General features: G+C 38.3%; 2 protein-coding genes across 4 annotated transcripts in view; one reads left to right on the top strand and one right to left on the bottom strand.

Moving 5' to 3' along the window:
- Positions 1-319: 319 nt before the first annotated feature.
- LOC134800717 (nucleolar protein 9) lies at positions 320-6,958 on the bottom strand. Its single transcript, XM_063773231.1, has 7 exons — positions 6,654-6,958; positions 5,242-6,127; positions 4,388-4,541; positions 3,651-3,779; positions 2,683-2,847; positions 1,873-2,028; positions 320-549 (listed from the first exon to the last, which is right to left on the bottom strand). The coding sequence occupies exons 1-7, from the start codon at positions 6,859-6,861 to the stop codon at positions 325-327; spliced, it is 1,923 nt and encodes a 640-aa protein (XP_063629301.1). The 5' UTR covers positions 6,862-6,958; the 3' UTR covers positions 320-324.
- A 1,273-nt stretch (positions 6,959-8,231) lies between these two features.
- LOC134800777 (protein 4.1 homolog) overlaps positions 8,232-16,586 on the top strand; it is a 73,530-nt gene continuing 65,175 nt past the window's right edge. For 2 of the 3 annotated variants that reach the window (XR_010145561.1, XM_063773328.1), the window contains exon 1: positions 8,233-8,492. The gene's annotated coding sequence lies outside the window, so the exon portion shown is untranslated. Of the gene's footprint in view, positions 8,493-16,586 lie in introns of all 3 variants that reach the window. The other variant, XM_063773329.1, reaches the window with a different exon arrangement.

The raw sequence follows: 16,586 nt of genomic DNA on the forward strand, positions 1-16,586 counted from the left end.
AAGTGAGTGGAATTTTTAAATTGTTTCAAAATTTAATAAACGAGTACGATTATGACCGTGACTGTTTCTTAAATCCAATTTGTTTACTCCGAAATCAAGCAAAGTTACACGGTATCCGGCAGGATAGTAGGTCACTATCCGGTATCGGGCCGGATAAAAGGTTACTATCCCGTATCCGGCCGGAAATTAAAATAACGGCCGGATAGGCCGAATACCGGATAGTAACCGAATATCTGGTGCATCTCTAAATACAAACGGCGAGGGACTTTGTTTTATAAGGTGTAGTAAAGCTGGAAATAAAACCAAAAATTTCTCGTTAATAATTTATTTTACATTAAACTTCTGTTCCCACTGTTTCTGCGCTTTCTTAAACCCCTCCACATCTAGTTTCACAGCGATCAGCCGACCGAACTTAGTGCTATTCAGCAAGTTGCTCTTGTCTGCCAGTTCGGTCATGATCTTGACCTTTTGCTCGAGGGATGCTGCTTCGAAGACCCGTTCGAGGGCTCGGGAGCCGTGCTGGGAGAGCGCTAGGGTCTGGTAGTAGCCCTGTGGGAGAAAAACAGAATGGTAAAAATAGTGGGTCTCTATTGTTTCCCAAATAGTTTTAAGTCATAATGTATTGTTTGTCCGAATTCTCGTTAGTCATAATTGGTTTTTCTCAGAAACGCGTAAGTTTTCAGGATTGCCATAAAACAAACCAACCTAACCTAACCTATCTATAGAATAACCTTACGAAAACCCCGAAAAGTTAACGGGAAAATATGACAAACAATACATTATGACTTAAAACTTTATGGGAAACAAAGGGACCCCTAAAAATAGTACATTACGCGAAAAGTAGGAGATTCGCAACGAATGGCGATAACTTAAAACACGACCAAAGGGAGTGTTTTAAATCGATATGAGTTGCGAATTACGTATTCGCACGTGTATCGTACAACGTTTTACAGTACATATGGCCCTTTAAACTTTTGACATCGCACGAAAAGTGCTATTTTACGCACTAGTGCGGGAAAATAGGACCATATGTACTGTAGCTTTCTGGACGGCTCGTAATTGATGATAATGAAGCCTTGTGCAGGTCAGCTGTGGCTACCTTGGGAACAACACATATTCCTGAAGGCACTCTCTTTTAGAGGCAGACTTTTTTAAAAATGTAGAACCAACCTTAATCCTATCACATTAGAGTTACATGCTCAATAGCAAAGCGACTCTGAGGCCTGCTTAAGAATACGTAAGGTGATATTGGATTTCCAACTCTAACTGTTAATTATTAAGATTCATTATCTCTTAAAGACAGTTCGGGCGCCGCTTGTAAGGCATCGCAGTAAAATATATTCGCCTCTTTCTAACCTTCAGCCTCCATATCATCGTCTCTCGCCTTCACGCCGACGAACTGCCCCTTGCAGAAGGCATCGGCTATGTGGCTGCCCTTGGCGTCGGAGAATATGACGAGGAGCTGTTCTGGAGTCAGTTCTAGTTGCACCTTAGACAAGTCTATAGCTATCACACTTTTACCCTCTATGTTCTTCTCTATCACTCTCACCATCACATATATAGAACTGAGCGGTATCTGTGGTACGTTGCGATAAATAATACCAGGAGTTCAGAAGTCAGCAAGAACGTTCAAACGTAGTAATTTTTTGAGAAACAAAGAAAAATCGACTTTAATTATATGGCATTACAGTTGCGTTCTCAATAACTACGCGTATCAGACTGCTTAAGAGCTAAAGACACCAGTGGAGACTATAATGGATTTGCGACTGTAACTGATAGTCTTTAAGGTACGTTTTTGATTATCCCCAAAAGACCACTGTCGCGGTCGGGCGGCAAGTGTAACGCAGTAAAATATATTCATCTCTCTCTAACCTTCAACTTCCATATCATCTTGTCTCTCGCCTTCACGCCGACGAACTGCCCCTTGCAGAAGGCATCGGCTATGTGGCTGCCTTTGGCGTCGGAGAATATGACGAGGAGTTGTTCTGGAGTCAGCTCTAGTAGACCGTTGACAGCTTTGGCTGGGCGCTAAAAATATATCAATAAATATAGTATATTTGTACAACAATACAATTTACTATTTAAGGCCCAGGCCCATTAAACAGCCAAACAGATGATAAGTACTTATTATTATAATGTTGGTACCGCGACTATTAGCTGTCTCAAATAGGTTGGCATATTAACGGCAGAAAAATACACTTCATTTTAAAATTTAAAAACTAAGGCCCTGGTCTCCTATTTTATGCTGTACGCGGCGTCTGGCGTCAGCGTCAACGTTTTTGAACAAAAAAGACGCTGACGTCGACGTCTAAAACAGACCACAACAGTACATCTCTATAGTAAGCATCGTGACGCAGACGCTGTAAGCGGCCGATGGCGTTTATAGGAGGCCAGGGCCTAAAAGGCGGCAATTCAAACTTTTTCAATTGTTTCTACTTCTACTCTTTTCTGTGAAAATATAAACGTAAGAACGTTGCTTTTGTAAAATATTTCTATTTTATTTATATTTCTTGCACCATTTTTGAGAAAAGCACTATATTATGACTCGGCTGGAAGGCTACTTGCTGGCTTCGGATTCAATTAAACGGACTCCCAAGGTCGTCCGTTTAAAACGAATCCTCAGCCTGCAAGTAGCTACTTCCGAGCCTCGACAATGATGTACTATTTCGAATGAATACTAACCTGATAATCCAGTATACTTTGCAGTATAACCGATCCGTGGACATTAATAAAGTATTCTTTGTCCAACGTGGAGACTTCAACCCGGTCCGAGGGCAGCATTCGGAGCACGAACACGGGGAAGTACCTCTGATTGTCGGGGGTCACTTTAAGGGCTGACTCTAGACTCTGGAATTTGAAAAGAGGTTATGGTAACCTCGTGAAACCCAACGTGCAATACGATGTACAATTATTGTATCATCGCCCACACTGTTAACTGTACATCGGTGGACCTTATGCCTTATGTAATAAGTACGGTTACCATCAGTTTGTCACTGACATAAACGCCGTCGAGAACGTAATTTACTTTCTATACATCCCGTTTGCACTAATATGCGAGTGCGAGCGAGATGTATAGAAAGTAAATTACGTTCTCGACGGCGTTTATGTCAGTGACAAACTGATGGTAACCGTAAAGGTCCATGTACAGTTAGGAGTGTTGTTGTTTGAGATTTAAGTGCATGGCCACTTTACGAATGAATTCCATTATGTATGTGCTCATACAACTTTGCACCGCACTGTACACTTCACGTACTTAGGGCTGCCATCCGTCCAGGTTTCCCCGGATTCGTCTTAGTTTGGAGGCCGTCCGGGGGCCGTCCGAGGGGGTTTTCAAAGTTTCAAAAAGTGTTTCAAAAAGTGTGGAGAAAACCCGGACACTTTTTATGTGAGGATCCGAAACATTAAGGTGTTTGATTTGAATTTAATTATTGACCGGCATTATTGTGTACAAAGTAGGTAGAAACCGTATAAATACACGTCCGGGGAAGAAATGCGATTTACGCCAAATGTCCGGGTTTTTTAAAGTCTTTTTCAGGGTTCGGCGAATTTAGAGATGGCAGCCCTACATGTACCTATTTATTGATTCATGAAAGCTGGCGAGTTTTTTTTAATGATCAAGAGGTAAGATAGTCAATCTTACAAATACTTACATTAACAAACTGCGCCTGCCGCGCCTTAACTCTGAGACAGGCTTTGGCGATGGACACTAACACACCAGTGTTCCCGCAGGCCAACAAATCCGCAAACTTGTTGGACAACTCGTCAAACATTGGCTCCAACTGTAACACAAAAGTATTCAGTAAAGGACCATGGGCAGGCGTGGCGGACTCTGCGATTTCTTCGCGTCGCCACAAGTACATGCGGCCCACACCAATTTTGGTGTCTAGCAGTAGTAGTTGCCGCGCACCGCTACGGAACGGACGCCTGCTCGCGCTTGCGCCACCTTGCGGTCATACTCATATTTGTCGTAAAAGACGCGTTTTGTTAGAGAGTGAACCTCCTGTACCTACTCGTACATAGTACCTACATTCTGTGCCATGGGCAACTTTGTATCGAGCCTGGTCCAAAAACCAACAGTATTGCGAATTAGGTCATTAGATACGTATTTCTATGTCCTTCATTTCGTTCTATGGGCACCAAGCGCAATTCCATTGCAGAACTGAGATATTGGTATTTTAGTCAAAATGTTTTACACATTGTTCAAGATTAGTGGTTCGCGGTAGGCCCTCTGGGGCCCATTTCTCGAACGATATTAGACTAATATTATTAGTCCACGAACTGTCAAGTCGTATGGGTTACCATGGCAACGCACTATTAATATTAGACTCATACCGTTCGAGGAATGGACCCCTGGTATGTGTTCTATGCTATACTGCGTAGGACTCACCTCCTCCTTGATCTGACAGTTGTCGAACAGCCTCTGAACCGTGTAGTTTAACATTGGCATACAAGCTAACTGTTCCAGTCTATTGATGAAGCATTTCGCATATATCTGTGTGTACATCTTTTTCTTTGCCACTAGCAGCGCTGCTTCTAGTAATCTGAAAATTTATGGCAATAATATAAATAATATGTAGAAGCGCTGGTGGCCTAGTAGTACGAGCATACAATTTCCAATCGGGAGGTCGCAGGTTCAAACCCCAGCCCGTACCAATGAGTTATTCGGAACTTACTGTACGAAATATCATTTCATTTGACATTTACCAGTTGCTATTCGGTGAAGGAAAAACATCGTGAGGAAACCGGACTAATCCCAATAAGGCATAGTTTCCCCTCTGGGTTGGAAGGTCAGATGGCAGTCGCTTTCGTAAAAACTAGTGCCTACGTCAATTCTTGGGATTAGTTGTCAAGCGGATCGCAGGCTCCCAAGAGCTGTGGCAAAATGCCGGGACAACGCGAGGAAAAAAGAAGAATATTATTAATATTCTAAATATGTTTTTATAAAACTTAGTTATTAGTAGGTTAGTATGATTTGAAAATTTTAGGGTAGATGGTGCTATAATCATTTTGTATCTATAAATATACCAAATCCAAAGTAATATTTAACCATAGACTACAGACTATTGTTGGTTCATTGGAAGGGGATGGCGGAACGACTTCGGCGCATTTTATTCGGCGCATTTTTTTTTTTGACAGGAAAAGTACAAACAACAGGGTTGAGTGGAGTAGAGGGGAGGCCTTTGCCCAGCAGTGGGACACTAAACTAGGCTAGCTAAAAAAAACAGAACAATCTTGTATTACCTGACAGCAGGTTCTGACTCAAACACAGGTGGCAACGAACCACTCTTAACAACTCTCTCCTGATTTTCCTCATCTACGTCAATCTTCACGTCCTTCTTATCATCAGTATCATTACCGTTTGAAACCCAACTGTCCGGAGCAAAGCTTTCATTCAACAACTGCTTCAGCAAATCCCTCGTCAAGTTCTTATCAACATTCTTAATGGCATATAGCAACACTTGTAATAAGCCGGAGGTTAGATTCTGGTACGGTAAGTCTTTAAACTGTGGCCACACTGATAACCTTTTCGCAAACTCTGTTACTAACTCCTTAAAATCATCTGGCACATTTTTGTAAACCATTTGCTTTATAAACGGTGACGGTGGCGTCTGCTTATCCGTTTTCTCTATTACAAACATGTTTGCTTTAGGCTTTTCGTTCGGTAGCAACGTGATTCCGCTGAGAGATTTTAAAGCGCTTCTCAGAATATGATTTGCGTAGTTATCCCAGACAAAATCTTCTAAATTATTTAAAGCGTATTTGCATATCTTTAAAGCGAATTCATAGCAGTTTTTAACATGGGCGTCACTGTATTTAGATTGCTTCGGTTCTAATTTTATCTTTTTTTTCGGTACTTCATCGTCACTTTCCTCGTTTGTCTCTCCTGTTTGTAAATGATCTGTCGCTCGCTCGCTTGCTACCCTTAATACAGTCTCAACAACATGGCTCGTGAAATTATCAGAGCAGAGCCTACGTAGTTCTGGGTGTAACACTTCAAAGTACCGTTCCAAGTCTTTGGGTGATGAGTAGGGTAGCAGTAACTCTACGACTCGGCAGCCAAGTTGATTGCCGATTATGTTTAGTTCTTCTCCTTTTGTTCGGTCCAGTACATTGTTTACTAAGCTCTCTGGAATAATATAATTTAATTAATTACAGACAATTCTTCAAAATAATTTTTGGTTAATATAATTTTCAATGCACAGAAATCTTAGACCTTTAAACAAGCAATTCTTGTATATTTATATATTTCGGGGATCTCGGAAACGGCTCTAACGATTTCGACTAAATTTGCTATGTGGGGGTTTTCTGGGGCAAAAAATCCATATAGCTAATAGGTCTATCTCTGGGAAAACGCGCATTTTTGAGTTTTTATATGTTTTCCGAGCAAAGCTCGGTCTCCAACATATTAATGATTAATGTATATAAACAACAATTCCCAAATAAATATAAGCTCAATTTTTCTCTAATACAAGGTATTTAGGTATTCTGATACAGGTAAAGAACTACTTAGATTAGATTATCTATACAGATTTTTACTCAATAAGAATCATAACTGACTTGAAAACCATAATTTTATCGTCTGTAGCCTAACCAAATTGTCTGCTTATTTATTAGTTATTGTTCAAAATTAAGTAGTCAAGGATTCAACTTACGTCTTTGATCTTCATCCTCGATACCTGCTTTCATAGCATCCAGAATCCCCAAGAAATATTGGTACAACTCTTCACTCATTTTGGTGCCTCTGCCCCACTGGCCTTTCTTGGCGTACTTTTTAGCATTTTTAAGGAAATTCTTGGGCTTTTTCTTATTTTTACGTTTGTTGGGATCACTTTGCACTTCATTTTGAACTTCCTCACTCATATTCGAGTTAAATAATCTTTTATTTTGGAATAAATACAGCAAGTACGCGCAGTGTTTACAACTTTATAGGTTATACGTCAGTTTCAAGCATGGAGGTGTCACTTGTCTATTTGACACATTTGACATGTGTTTGTTAAGGCTTCTACAGACGTTGCAACCAATTACATGCAATTTTAGATATAATAATAGGGAATATTAGGCAAAACTCTGCGTAGGTGGCACCAAATGCACATACAGTAAACAAACCTCATTGACATCATCAATGACACATCACACGTCACGTCAATTACGTGGCCTACCGCAAAACACGACAATCGAAAGTTCGGTTTCTGCCTCTCTATCACTCTTGCTTATTCGATCGATAGAGAGGGAGATAAATACATCCCGATTTTCGCGTTTCGCGGTAGGCCACCTGTAAACAAACCGCCTTGGTGCATCAATGTCATAGTGAAAACTTGACAAAAAACTGTTTAAGGCCTAGTATGTATAAGTTACTCTATGGTTTACTAAGCAAATTAGTGCTGCACTCTGGCGGCAGAACATTGCAGTAATACTCCCTATTGCCGGCTAAGTTAGGACCAACGAATTCAAACAATGGCTCAAATGCCGCAATCTATTGCAAATCGTTAAAAGGTTTGAAAAGGGTATTAATGTATTTCAAAAAGGGACTTTATTAACGATCAAGTACCTTTTTATTGATACAACGAAATACAAGTGAGTAATAACATAGTTTTATTATTTTACCTACTTATTTTTCGTTGTCTCAATTAAACTTTATTATAATGATCTTAAGATTGATTATAAATTGGTTTTTAACCATCATAGTGATATATAATAAGTAAATTAGCACCTGTTAAGAATGCTTATTGGTCCTTTAGAACCGGATTCAGTGAAATTAATGTAAGTAGGTAATTATTGAATGTACTCACTGGTTACTTTAAAATATTGAATATTATTTCACTGCCATAATTAGGAATAGGCGTATTTAAAAAATCTTTCCCTATATTGATTTATTTTCAAAAGTACATCACAATGATATTTATAATCACTCATTTTAAGTTACCTACATAATAAGTTAATACGTACGGTTATACGGTATACAAAATAGTCAAATGTTTATTAGCACCATTCCATTGAAAGAAAAGATAACATGATAACAATAGCATTACCATTCATAAAATTCATTGTTTACCAGAATTCTAAACGTGAGTTGCATTGTAGCGCTTCAATGAATCATTAACATAACTAAACATGCATTCCACATTTCGATATCTATCTATCTCTCTCACTCTCGCCAGGAACGCATGACGTCATGGATGCATCCGCGCGAGCCTCGAACCGTACCAAAACTAGTTTAACCGGGAAACCGCGCGTGGTAACAGCGCGAGAGATTTCGACGGCACATTTATCGTACATTTAATACGAATTCATGAATGAAATAAACTGTTATGTAAATTAAAAAAGTTTTAAAAGTCATACCTTAGTCTGTATATTGTAGAAAAAAAAAGAAATTAGGCGCGAGTGTATTTTGCCAAAAAAGTTCCGATTACAAATTAAGAAATAAAAAGTTTCGTATTTGCATCCAGCCAGTAAGGTGTTTTATAGTGCAAGCGTCTAGAGCTGTAATTAAGGTGGGTTCAAAAGGACAATGTTTTTAATTAATGTTAAGTCGCCTTGAGAGGAGGCGTTGACCGGAGAGATCCCGTTCTGGAACACTTTCCACGTTATTTACTCGTTTAACAACCTTTCTGGCATTATCGTGTGACGCGTGCTAGATTGATAAGAAAGTGATATTGTAACGATAAAGTGCCTTTTTTGGGACATGGTAAAAACTATTAATTTTTGTTTATAGGTAGAAGTTAAGTAGAGTCTGTGCGGAAAGATAAGAGTCGTAGATTGTACTCGTATTGGGTCCCATACATTCCACGACTCATCTCTTTCCGCACAGACTCTATCATTAGGTTATTAACTAATATTATTTTCACCTCAGCAGCTCGAACAAGGGTACTTTGCTCACTGTGTGTCTCACTCAGTGAGCAAAATGCGATTTTGCTCACTGAGTGAGACAAAATGACATTCAAGTGACCTTTATAGTCAAATGTCATTTCAACATGCGGGGTCTAATACAAGTTCGATATACTTGGGTTCTATTATCTCTGTCCCTCTAGGTAGGTTCTCACTGCTTAGGGTGAAAAATTTTGTGTACTACACGAGATCGAAGTTATTTACATCTCGTGCGCTTTTGAATCCCTTACTACGCTCAAGATTCTAAATTAGATTCACTCGCTACGCTCGTGAATCTATTATAGAATCTTTCGCTTGCACGGGACTCAAAATAAGCACTCGAAGAAATATCAAACTTTGATCTCTTGTTGTACAAATAACTATTGATATTATGAGTATTTTTTACATTAATTAATTACGTATTGCTGATTCATTATAGTCAACTAAAGCTTTTAGTTTTAATGTAGATACTAGATACATATTTACAGTAGGTACTTTTTAAGTATCGGCGAAGAGTTACAGCAACGCGCACGTGACACCATTTTTGAGTTGTATATCTTTATCAGAAAGCGGGCCGTACGCTTTTTTGCCACTGTCAAATGTAAAAACAAAACAAACAAATATACAGATACTGAGTTTAAGCTCAATAAACACATCATACATTATTTCACAAGGTCCCAGAACCTTAAATAGCATCAATAATGAAGAGCCTTAAGACCAATTTCATTTTACTTCTTTTTTTGGCAACAACTATCTGTATATGTTTAAAGTAGGTAGGTACAGGAACCAGTTTTTTGTCTCCAAATACAGACAGAAACGAAGTCTTAACTTAACTTAAGTGTCCTTACCGTGAGTTCCGTAAATGACAGTCGATAGTGAGCACGTTAAATAAATGTATGGAGTAATTCTTCGGTCATGTTAATAACCAGTACGTCTACCATCAGTTTTGACATTGACATATACGCTCACGTCTACGTAATTTACTTTCTATGCATCTCGCTCGTACTCGCATATGCGAGCAATAGTGCAAGCGAGATGTACAGAAAGTAAATTACGTAGACGTGAGCGTTATGTCAATGTTAAAACTGATGGTAGAGGCTCAGTTCCGTGTTCTACAGGTTGTTTTTGTTTAAGTTCCAGATTCAGACTAGGTACGGTAGAAAGTATTAATTAAATAGCCGAAAAGGATAGTACTATACATAAGAAAGGGACGGCATGATTCGTCCCTGAATCTCTGTCAAACTTCAGAAGCTTCCTTTCTATACAGTAGTACTATTATTTATTCTTTGGTTAAGTTGCTTACTCGTGGTGTAATGTAACATGAGTATTTGTATTATGAAGAGAAAGGAAGACTTATTAGGCTTAAATTACTCTGTAATGAAACCTCATAAGCTCAATTATTAATTAGGACAAGCGATACTCAACACCACATAAATGCCTTATGTAGATATATAGAAAGTAGCTATATAATATAGGTAAGGACCGAACCACACTAGATACGTTATGTAGCACGGCTAGGCCGACACGTTTTATACAGGGTGGCCAAAAAATAAGTGCATTCCCGTTGCCAGGGAGGATTTGGGATTATACTGAGCAACTTTTACTATGGGACCAACCCCGAAATCGCGCAAAAAATTTTGCTGTTTCATACATTTTGGCTGGTCCATTTTCTATGGGAGGGTAAATTATTTTTTCGCGATTTCGGTATTGGTCCCATAGTAAAAGTTGCTCAGTATAATTTATAACAAATTTTAATTTAATTTTTATTGTTAAATGTTTATTTTAATCTTATGTTAATGTTAATATTGTGTGTACTGTAATGTGTAATTGTGTATTGTGTGCACCAATTGTTGTCTGTAAATAAATGATTATGATTATAATCCCAAAATCTCCCTGGCAACGGGAATGCACTTATTTTTTGGCCACCGGGTATACAGTTTTCACTACACACAATATAAGTTTTTGCCAATAATTACGTTTTGGTAAGTACAAGCTTTTATCGCTGACTGTACTTTTCTTTCTACAGGCAACTAATACTCATCGAGACAATTCTAACAACCCCAAAGACATCCGTTGCTTTATTAAAGAGTTCCCATTATGGCCTCCTCTTGTCTACATGATCAGATTATCTCTGTCATCATAGCATTGCATTGTCATCCGTATAACATTAACAATTTAATTATAAATAAAGATTAATTAAGTCTGCCATGCCAAGTGTAGCAACTTGGAATAGATAAAGCCGAATACACACCAAATGCGTATGCAGCAAAGCTCTAACCTCGACACGTGCATCGGCCGGTTGTAATGTTTGCAAATATATGTCAGCTGTCACATCACGGACGGAGCATACACCACCTGGTATGATTTAACCTCAAGTTGTAAAAACATGGGACACCTGAGTATCTCCACCAATAAACTTATTATTAACAATAACATTATTGTCATCTACAATTTATTTAAAATTTAAAACAATCCGCGCACCACGGCTCTTACTCACTTCACTTTGTTTTAGATTGATCTTGATCAATCTTGATAGGATTGTCGTTCATTTAATCAATACAAATAAGTGTCGCTATACAAGTATTCAAAACACATTGTTTTTAATTTAGCGGCCGTGGTCTACATTTCAAGTAGATGGTGCTTTATGGCTCCATATCAACGAACTAGAATAACTAATAGAAGTCTGACTACCTATCTAAAGAGCTCAAAAACCGGACAGTTCCGTACTTTTTAGTACTTATTTGTTGTTATAGCGGCAACAGAAATAGATCATCTGTAAAATTTTCAACAGTCTAGCTATCACACAGTTCATGAGATACAGCCTGGTGACAGACAGACAGTGCAGTCTTAGTAATAGGCTCCCGTTTTTACCGTTTGGGTACGGAACCTTAAAAATGATCCCACGGAATATGTGGCGCGAGCGACTCAATTGAGCAGGTGAAAATTAACTTTTGCTCATAATAATGTTAGATATGTTATGTTTATTTCTTAAATTCATCCAAGTGTAGAGCACGCATAACAATAGGTGTGTGGTTACACTTACAGCAAAGAGAATAGATAGTATAGAGGGGTCCTGTCATAGTAAATTTTGTATTCACAGTAAATTTACTGCCATCTATCGACACACGACTAAAACTCAAAATGAAAACGTATAAAATTATCAAAACATGTATTTACTTATCTGGATAAATGATTTTATTATTTTTATATCATTTTGACCCATGTTCATTCACTGATATCTATGTGTTAAAATTGTTAAATATAAAACGGTGTTGTCACGCCATCTAGCTGAGCATAGGCCAAAGGTGTGTGCGCCATCTATCCGAGAATGACTTTTTCTTGATTTCCGAGGCACGTTTTTTCCTTAGACTTTATTCATCTTATACGAAGTTACATATGTCTTTGCTTACAGCAACCAATATGTGTTATGTGTAAGGTAGATTAACTTTCGCTCCTGTGGTTTTGATGAAAACGAATATTTTCAGTTTAGGTAGGTAATTAAGATTGTTTAAACATATTACTTGCGTCCAATTTGAATATTGTATCTAGACGTGCGCGCCGCCGCGGCGCGCCGCCGCCATAAGGAGTCAGCGCGCCGCCGCCGCCGCCGGTAGTTTAAAATTCGCGCCGAATATTTTTTTATAAGACAGTATTATGCAGCGTTAAAATATGTAATAGGTTATAGTCCGATAAGAAATAGTTGATAGTACATTATTGTCGAGGCTCGGAAGTAGCTACTTGCAGGCTGAGGATTCGTTTTAAACGGACGACCTTGGGAGTCCGTTTAATTGAATCCGAAGCCAGCAAGTAGCCTTCCAGCCGAGTCATATATAGTGCTTTTCTCAAAAATGGTGCAAGAAATATAAATATCATAGAAATATTTTACAAAAGCAACTTTCTTACGTATATATTTTCACAGAAAAAAGTAGAAACAATTGAAAAAATTAGCTTTGCCGCCTTTTTATTTTTTTAATAAAAAAATAAAAGTGTATTTTTCTGCCGAAAATACGCCAACCTATTTGAGACAGCTAAATAGTCGCGGTACTAATCATCTGTTTGGCTGTTTAATGGGCCTGTGCCTTCATTTGATATGGCCATTTCAACTTTTAAAAAGTTTGGAACTCGACAAATAATGGAATTTGTATGCAACATTGCAGTCCCAAAATCGAGACTGCAATGTTTTTAACTTTTTAATTTTTGACTGACCATAAACTACGCGCTTCGCAACCTATTTTTTAAACGGCAAAGTCGACTTTGCCGTCCATTTTTGAGAAAAAATTATTGCGGGCGTGACTTCCGACGTAACTCTCACATTTTTGACGTAGAATACTAACTTAAAGATGACAATAATTTAGTACGGAAAGTTTCTGGTTATATAATTTAATTTCTACTATTTTATGTCGCACCAACACCATACTAAGTATTTCTTATGTGGCAGTATGATTTACATAAAAATGTGTTGTATGTATGGGTAAAACGGGTAAAACACATTTATAAAGTATAATGTATAATGTATAATGTCCAGTGTTTTAACCGTTGTCGATTACACGGCACTTTTGCTAAGTCCAGTATGTTGGACATTGCCAAGTATGCGAAGAGTAATATTATCAAATTTTCTGGTAGTTTTTATGGTAAATAAATTAAACAGAGGGATGTTAGGTGTTTCAAAACATTACTTGTCGTATTATACTGTGTGGCTTTCAAATAGAGCTCGACGGCTAATCCTATTGTCTATTGTTAAGTAAAACCGCTCGTGCTACGTGCCACCACCACCTGCATAAAAAATACGTACTTCGGTTACTGAGTGCCGGCGAGTCAAACGCTACAGAACCAGTCTAAAATGTGTCATCGAGATGCGTTACAAAGGCGCGTTATCGGAGAGCGCACCTACTCTGGTTTTTTGAGCGTTGGACTAGCCCGCGCTCAGGTGCCAAATAGAATAATTAAGACCCTTTTTTGCAGGTAAGTAGCACGTGCGGTTTATAATAAATTGCGGTAATTATTCTATATTCATTTAAAAAAACATGATTTTGACAAAAAAACCTTATGCACATAAAGTGCATGTATACTCGGCAACGTCCAAAGTACTGGACGTCTTTTCATTATGCGGCGTATCTTTTTATTTACACCGAACCTGGCAACAACCTGACAACCTTTTTTCGAAACTATTATAAATATATTTTTTCATGTTTTTTCTACAATAAACGACCACATAATAAGATAATAACACCAAAAAAATTATACTAACACAGTTTTTTGTGATATTTTTTCCTTGTCGATTTAAGGGTTAAGCGTGGCTTTTCATTATACGTCTTAGGGTTTGTACACAAATAAAGCGAGGTTCGATAGGGGGGTGGAGTCACGAAAAAATCACGACAGATCACGTTGGGGGAGAGGTGGTATAAGGAGACCTCACGTGTATTTTTCTACAGTGAACGAAACTAAGAAAAAATACCTACCACATGAGTAGATTTCTTTTTCTCGGTTTTTTAAACATAAATCCTCACTCCGCACTTTAAAATAGCGAGTCTATTTTACGAAAATTTGGCGTAGCCTTAACCAGTCGGATAGAAAAACTTTACGTGAAGTTATGTGGGGGAGGGGGGTAGCCAAAAACCTCACCAAATATCACCAAGGGGGAGGGGGGTCAAAAATTAGCCGAAAACACCTCGCGTGATTTGTGCACAACCCCTTAATATTGAAAAGTTGAAAAATCCCACGCCGCCGGCGTTACGCCGCCGCCGTGGATTTTTTCGTGGCGCGCCGCCGCCCGATTTTTTTCGACCGGCGCGCACGTCTAATTGTATCTTGTCATTGTGACTATTTCTATACTTACATTATTCAAGTTTGCATTGGCGTTTTCTATCAACGATTGGCATATTTTTAGGGTTCCGTACCCAAAGGGTAAACCGGGACCCTATTACTAAACTCCGCTGTCCGTCCGTCCGTCCGTCTGTCTGTCACCAGGCTGTATCTCACGAACCGTGATAGCTAGACAGTTGAAATTTTCACAGATGATGTATTTCTGTTGCCGCTATAACAACAAATACTAAAAACAGAATAAAATAAAGTTTTAAGTGAGGCTCCCATACAACAAACGTGATTTTTGACCGAAGTTAACCCATTCATGGCCACGAACCGCCGAGCGTACACAATACGCCAGGCCACCATACAAACCGTTTTTAGCTAAAACGTATGACTCAGCTTATGGGTCTCGAGCCTGGCGCGAACGGTAAATAAATCGCCGCTTATGAAGCCGGCCAGTTGGACTGGTTGGACAGCATTATGCAACATTTTTACTAACCACCGATTTTCTGTGCCTATCAAAAAAGAAACTAATTATTGCAGTTTGTAGGAGTGAATATTTTTACTTTCTACAAGCTTTTAATGTCTGAACAAGCTAAGTTGGCAGCAATTTTTATAGCCCAGCCTGTGCAAGTGTTAAGTTAAACGTCATAATTTCATATAAGTTTGACATTTAAATTACACTTAGGTACTCAGCCTGTGCTATCAAAATCGCTGCCAACTTAGCTTGGTCTGTTTTCTATTTAACTTGCCGTGTTTTTTGTTGTTGTTTTTTGGGGCAAATCTTGGAAGTTAAATTAGACCCGTTTCCCGATATCCCGATCCAGTTCATAGCACAGTCGGTCAGGTTAGGCGGGTTCAAATTCCGGTAATCCATAGCCATGGTCACAAAATACGAAATCACTAAACAGCACAGGAGGAGTATAAAGTCGCCAACGAATAAATCGTGACTAATAATATTTTCCATGTTACTCCAAGATACATCTCTAATAGGGGGGATGGGATGCATCACATCTTGAACTCTTGTGACAAATACCACATGAAAGATAATACCGCCGCCGCCGCTCGGGTGCATTCCTTGTTTATTGTCCAAGTGTGTCCAATAAGCTTACACCTGGTCGGTCATGTATCTTTGTTTTGGTAAACGCCATTATATTAGTAACAATAGACAACTTAAAATGTATTATAGTACTTACTTTCTAATCTGCCGTAGAAACCACGTAGCTGGAAAAAACTTGTAAATATTTGTCACAAACTATTTGTAATACAATACATATTAGTTAGTGGTGACTGTTTCAACCGCCTTGTTCTATATTGAAATGAAAAAAATTAACATCATTGTTAGTAGGTAATTGCCTAAGATACAATACAACAATCACCAAATATTATGACATAAAAGTACAGTGGGAGAAAATCCTCGTTGCCTTACCCCTCATACAAAACAAAATATTATTATACTACGGCTTGGTTCCTACAAATTGTTGCTTACCATCATCCAAACAGTAATCAGTTGTAAAATGGTACAATATCAAACAGCTTCAACAAGAAATAAGCTTTAAAACCAGCCAATAAAGTTTATTTTAGCCTGCTACGGAAACATTAGTAGTTTTTACAAGTAGCGCCAGGCCACGGTGACCCATACCTTGAGCCCTGTCAATAACTTCTGAAATATATATATTTTTGTATTTTTTAAATATAAATCTTTCTGTTTGCTTGCATCGCATTATGTATCTAGAATTTCAGTATATTTACTATATTGCACTGATAGTAAATCAAACTTGAATATTCGAGACCCTGTTACATTAAAAAAAACGTGTTTATAATTTTGTATCCTAATATGCCTTATAGAAATGGTTGTTAGCTTATATGATACTTACGTTATTACATCAAATTACGTTTCGTTTAAGTTTAAATCA

The sequence above is a fragment of the Cydia splendana genome, chromosome 20 (assembly GCF_910591565.1).
Source record: "Cydia splendana chromosome 20, ilCydSple1.2, whole genome shotgun sequence".
Taxonomy (NCBI): Eukaryota; Metazoa; Arthropoda; class Insecta; order Lepidoptera; family Tortricidae; genus Cydia; species Cydia splendana.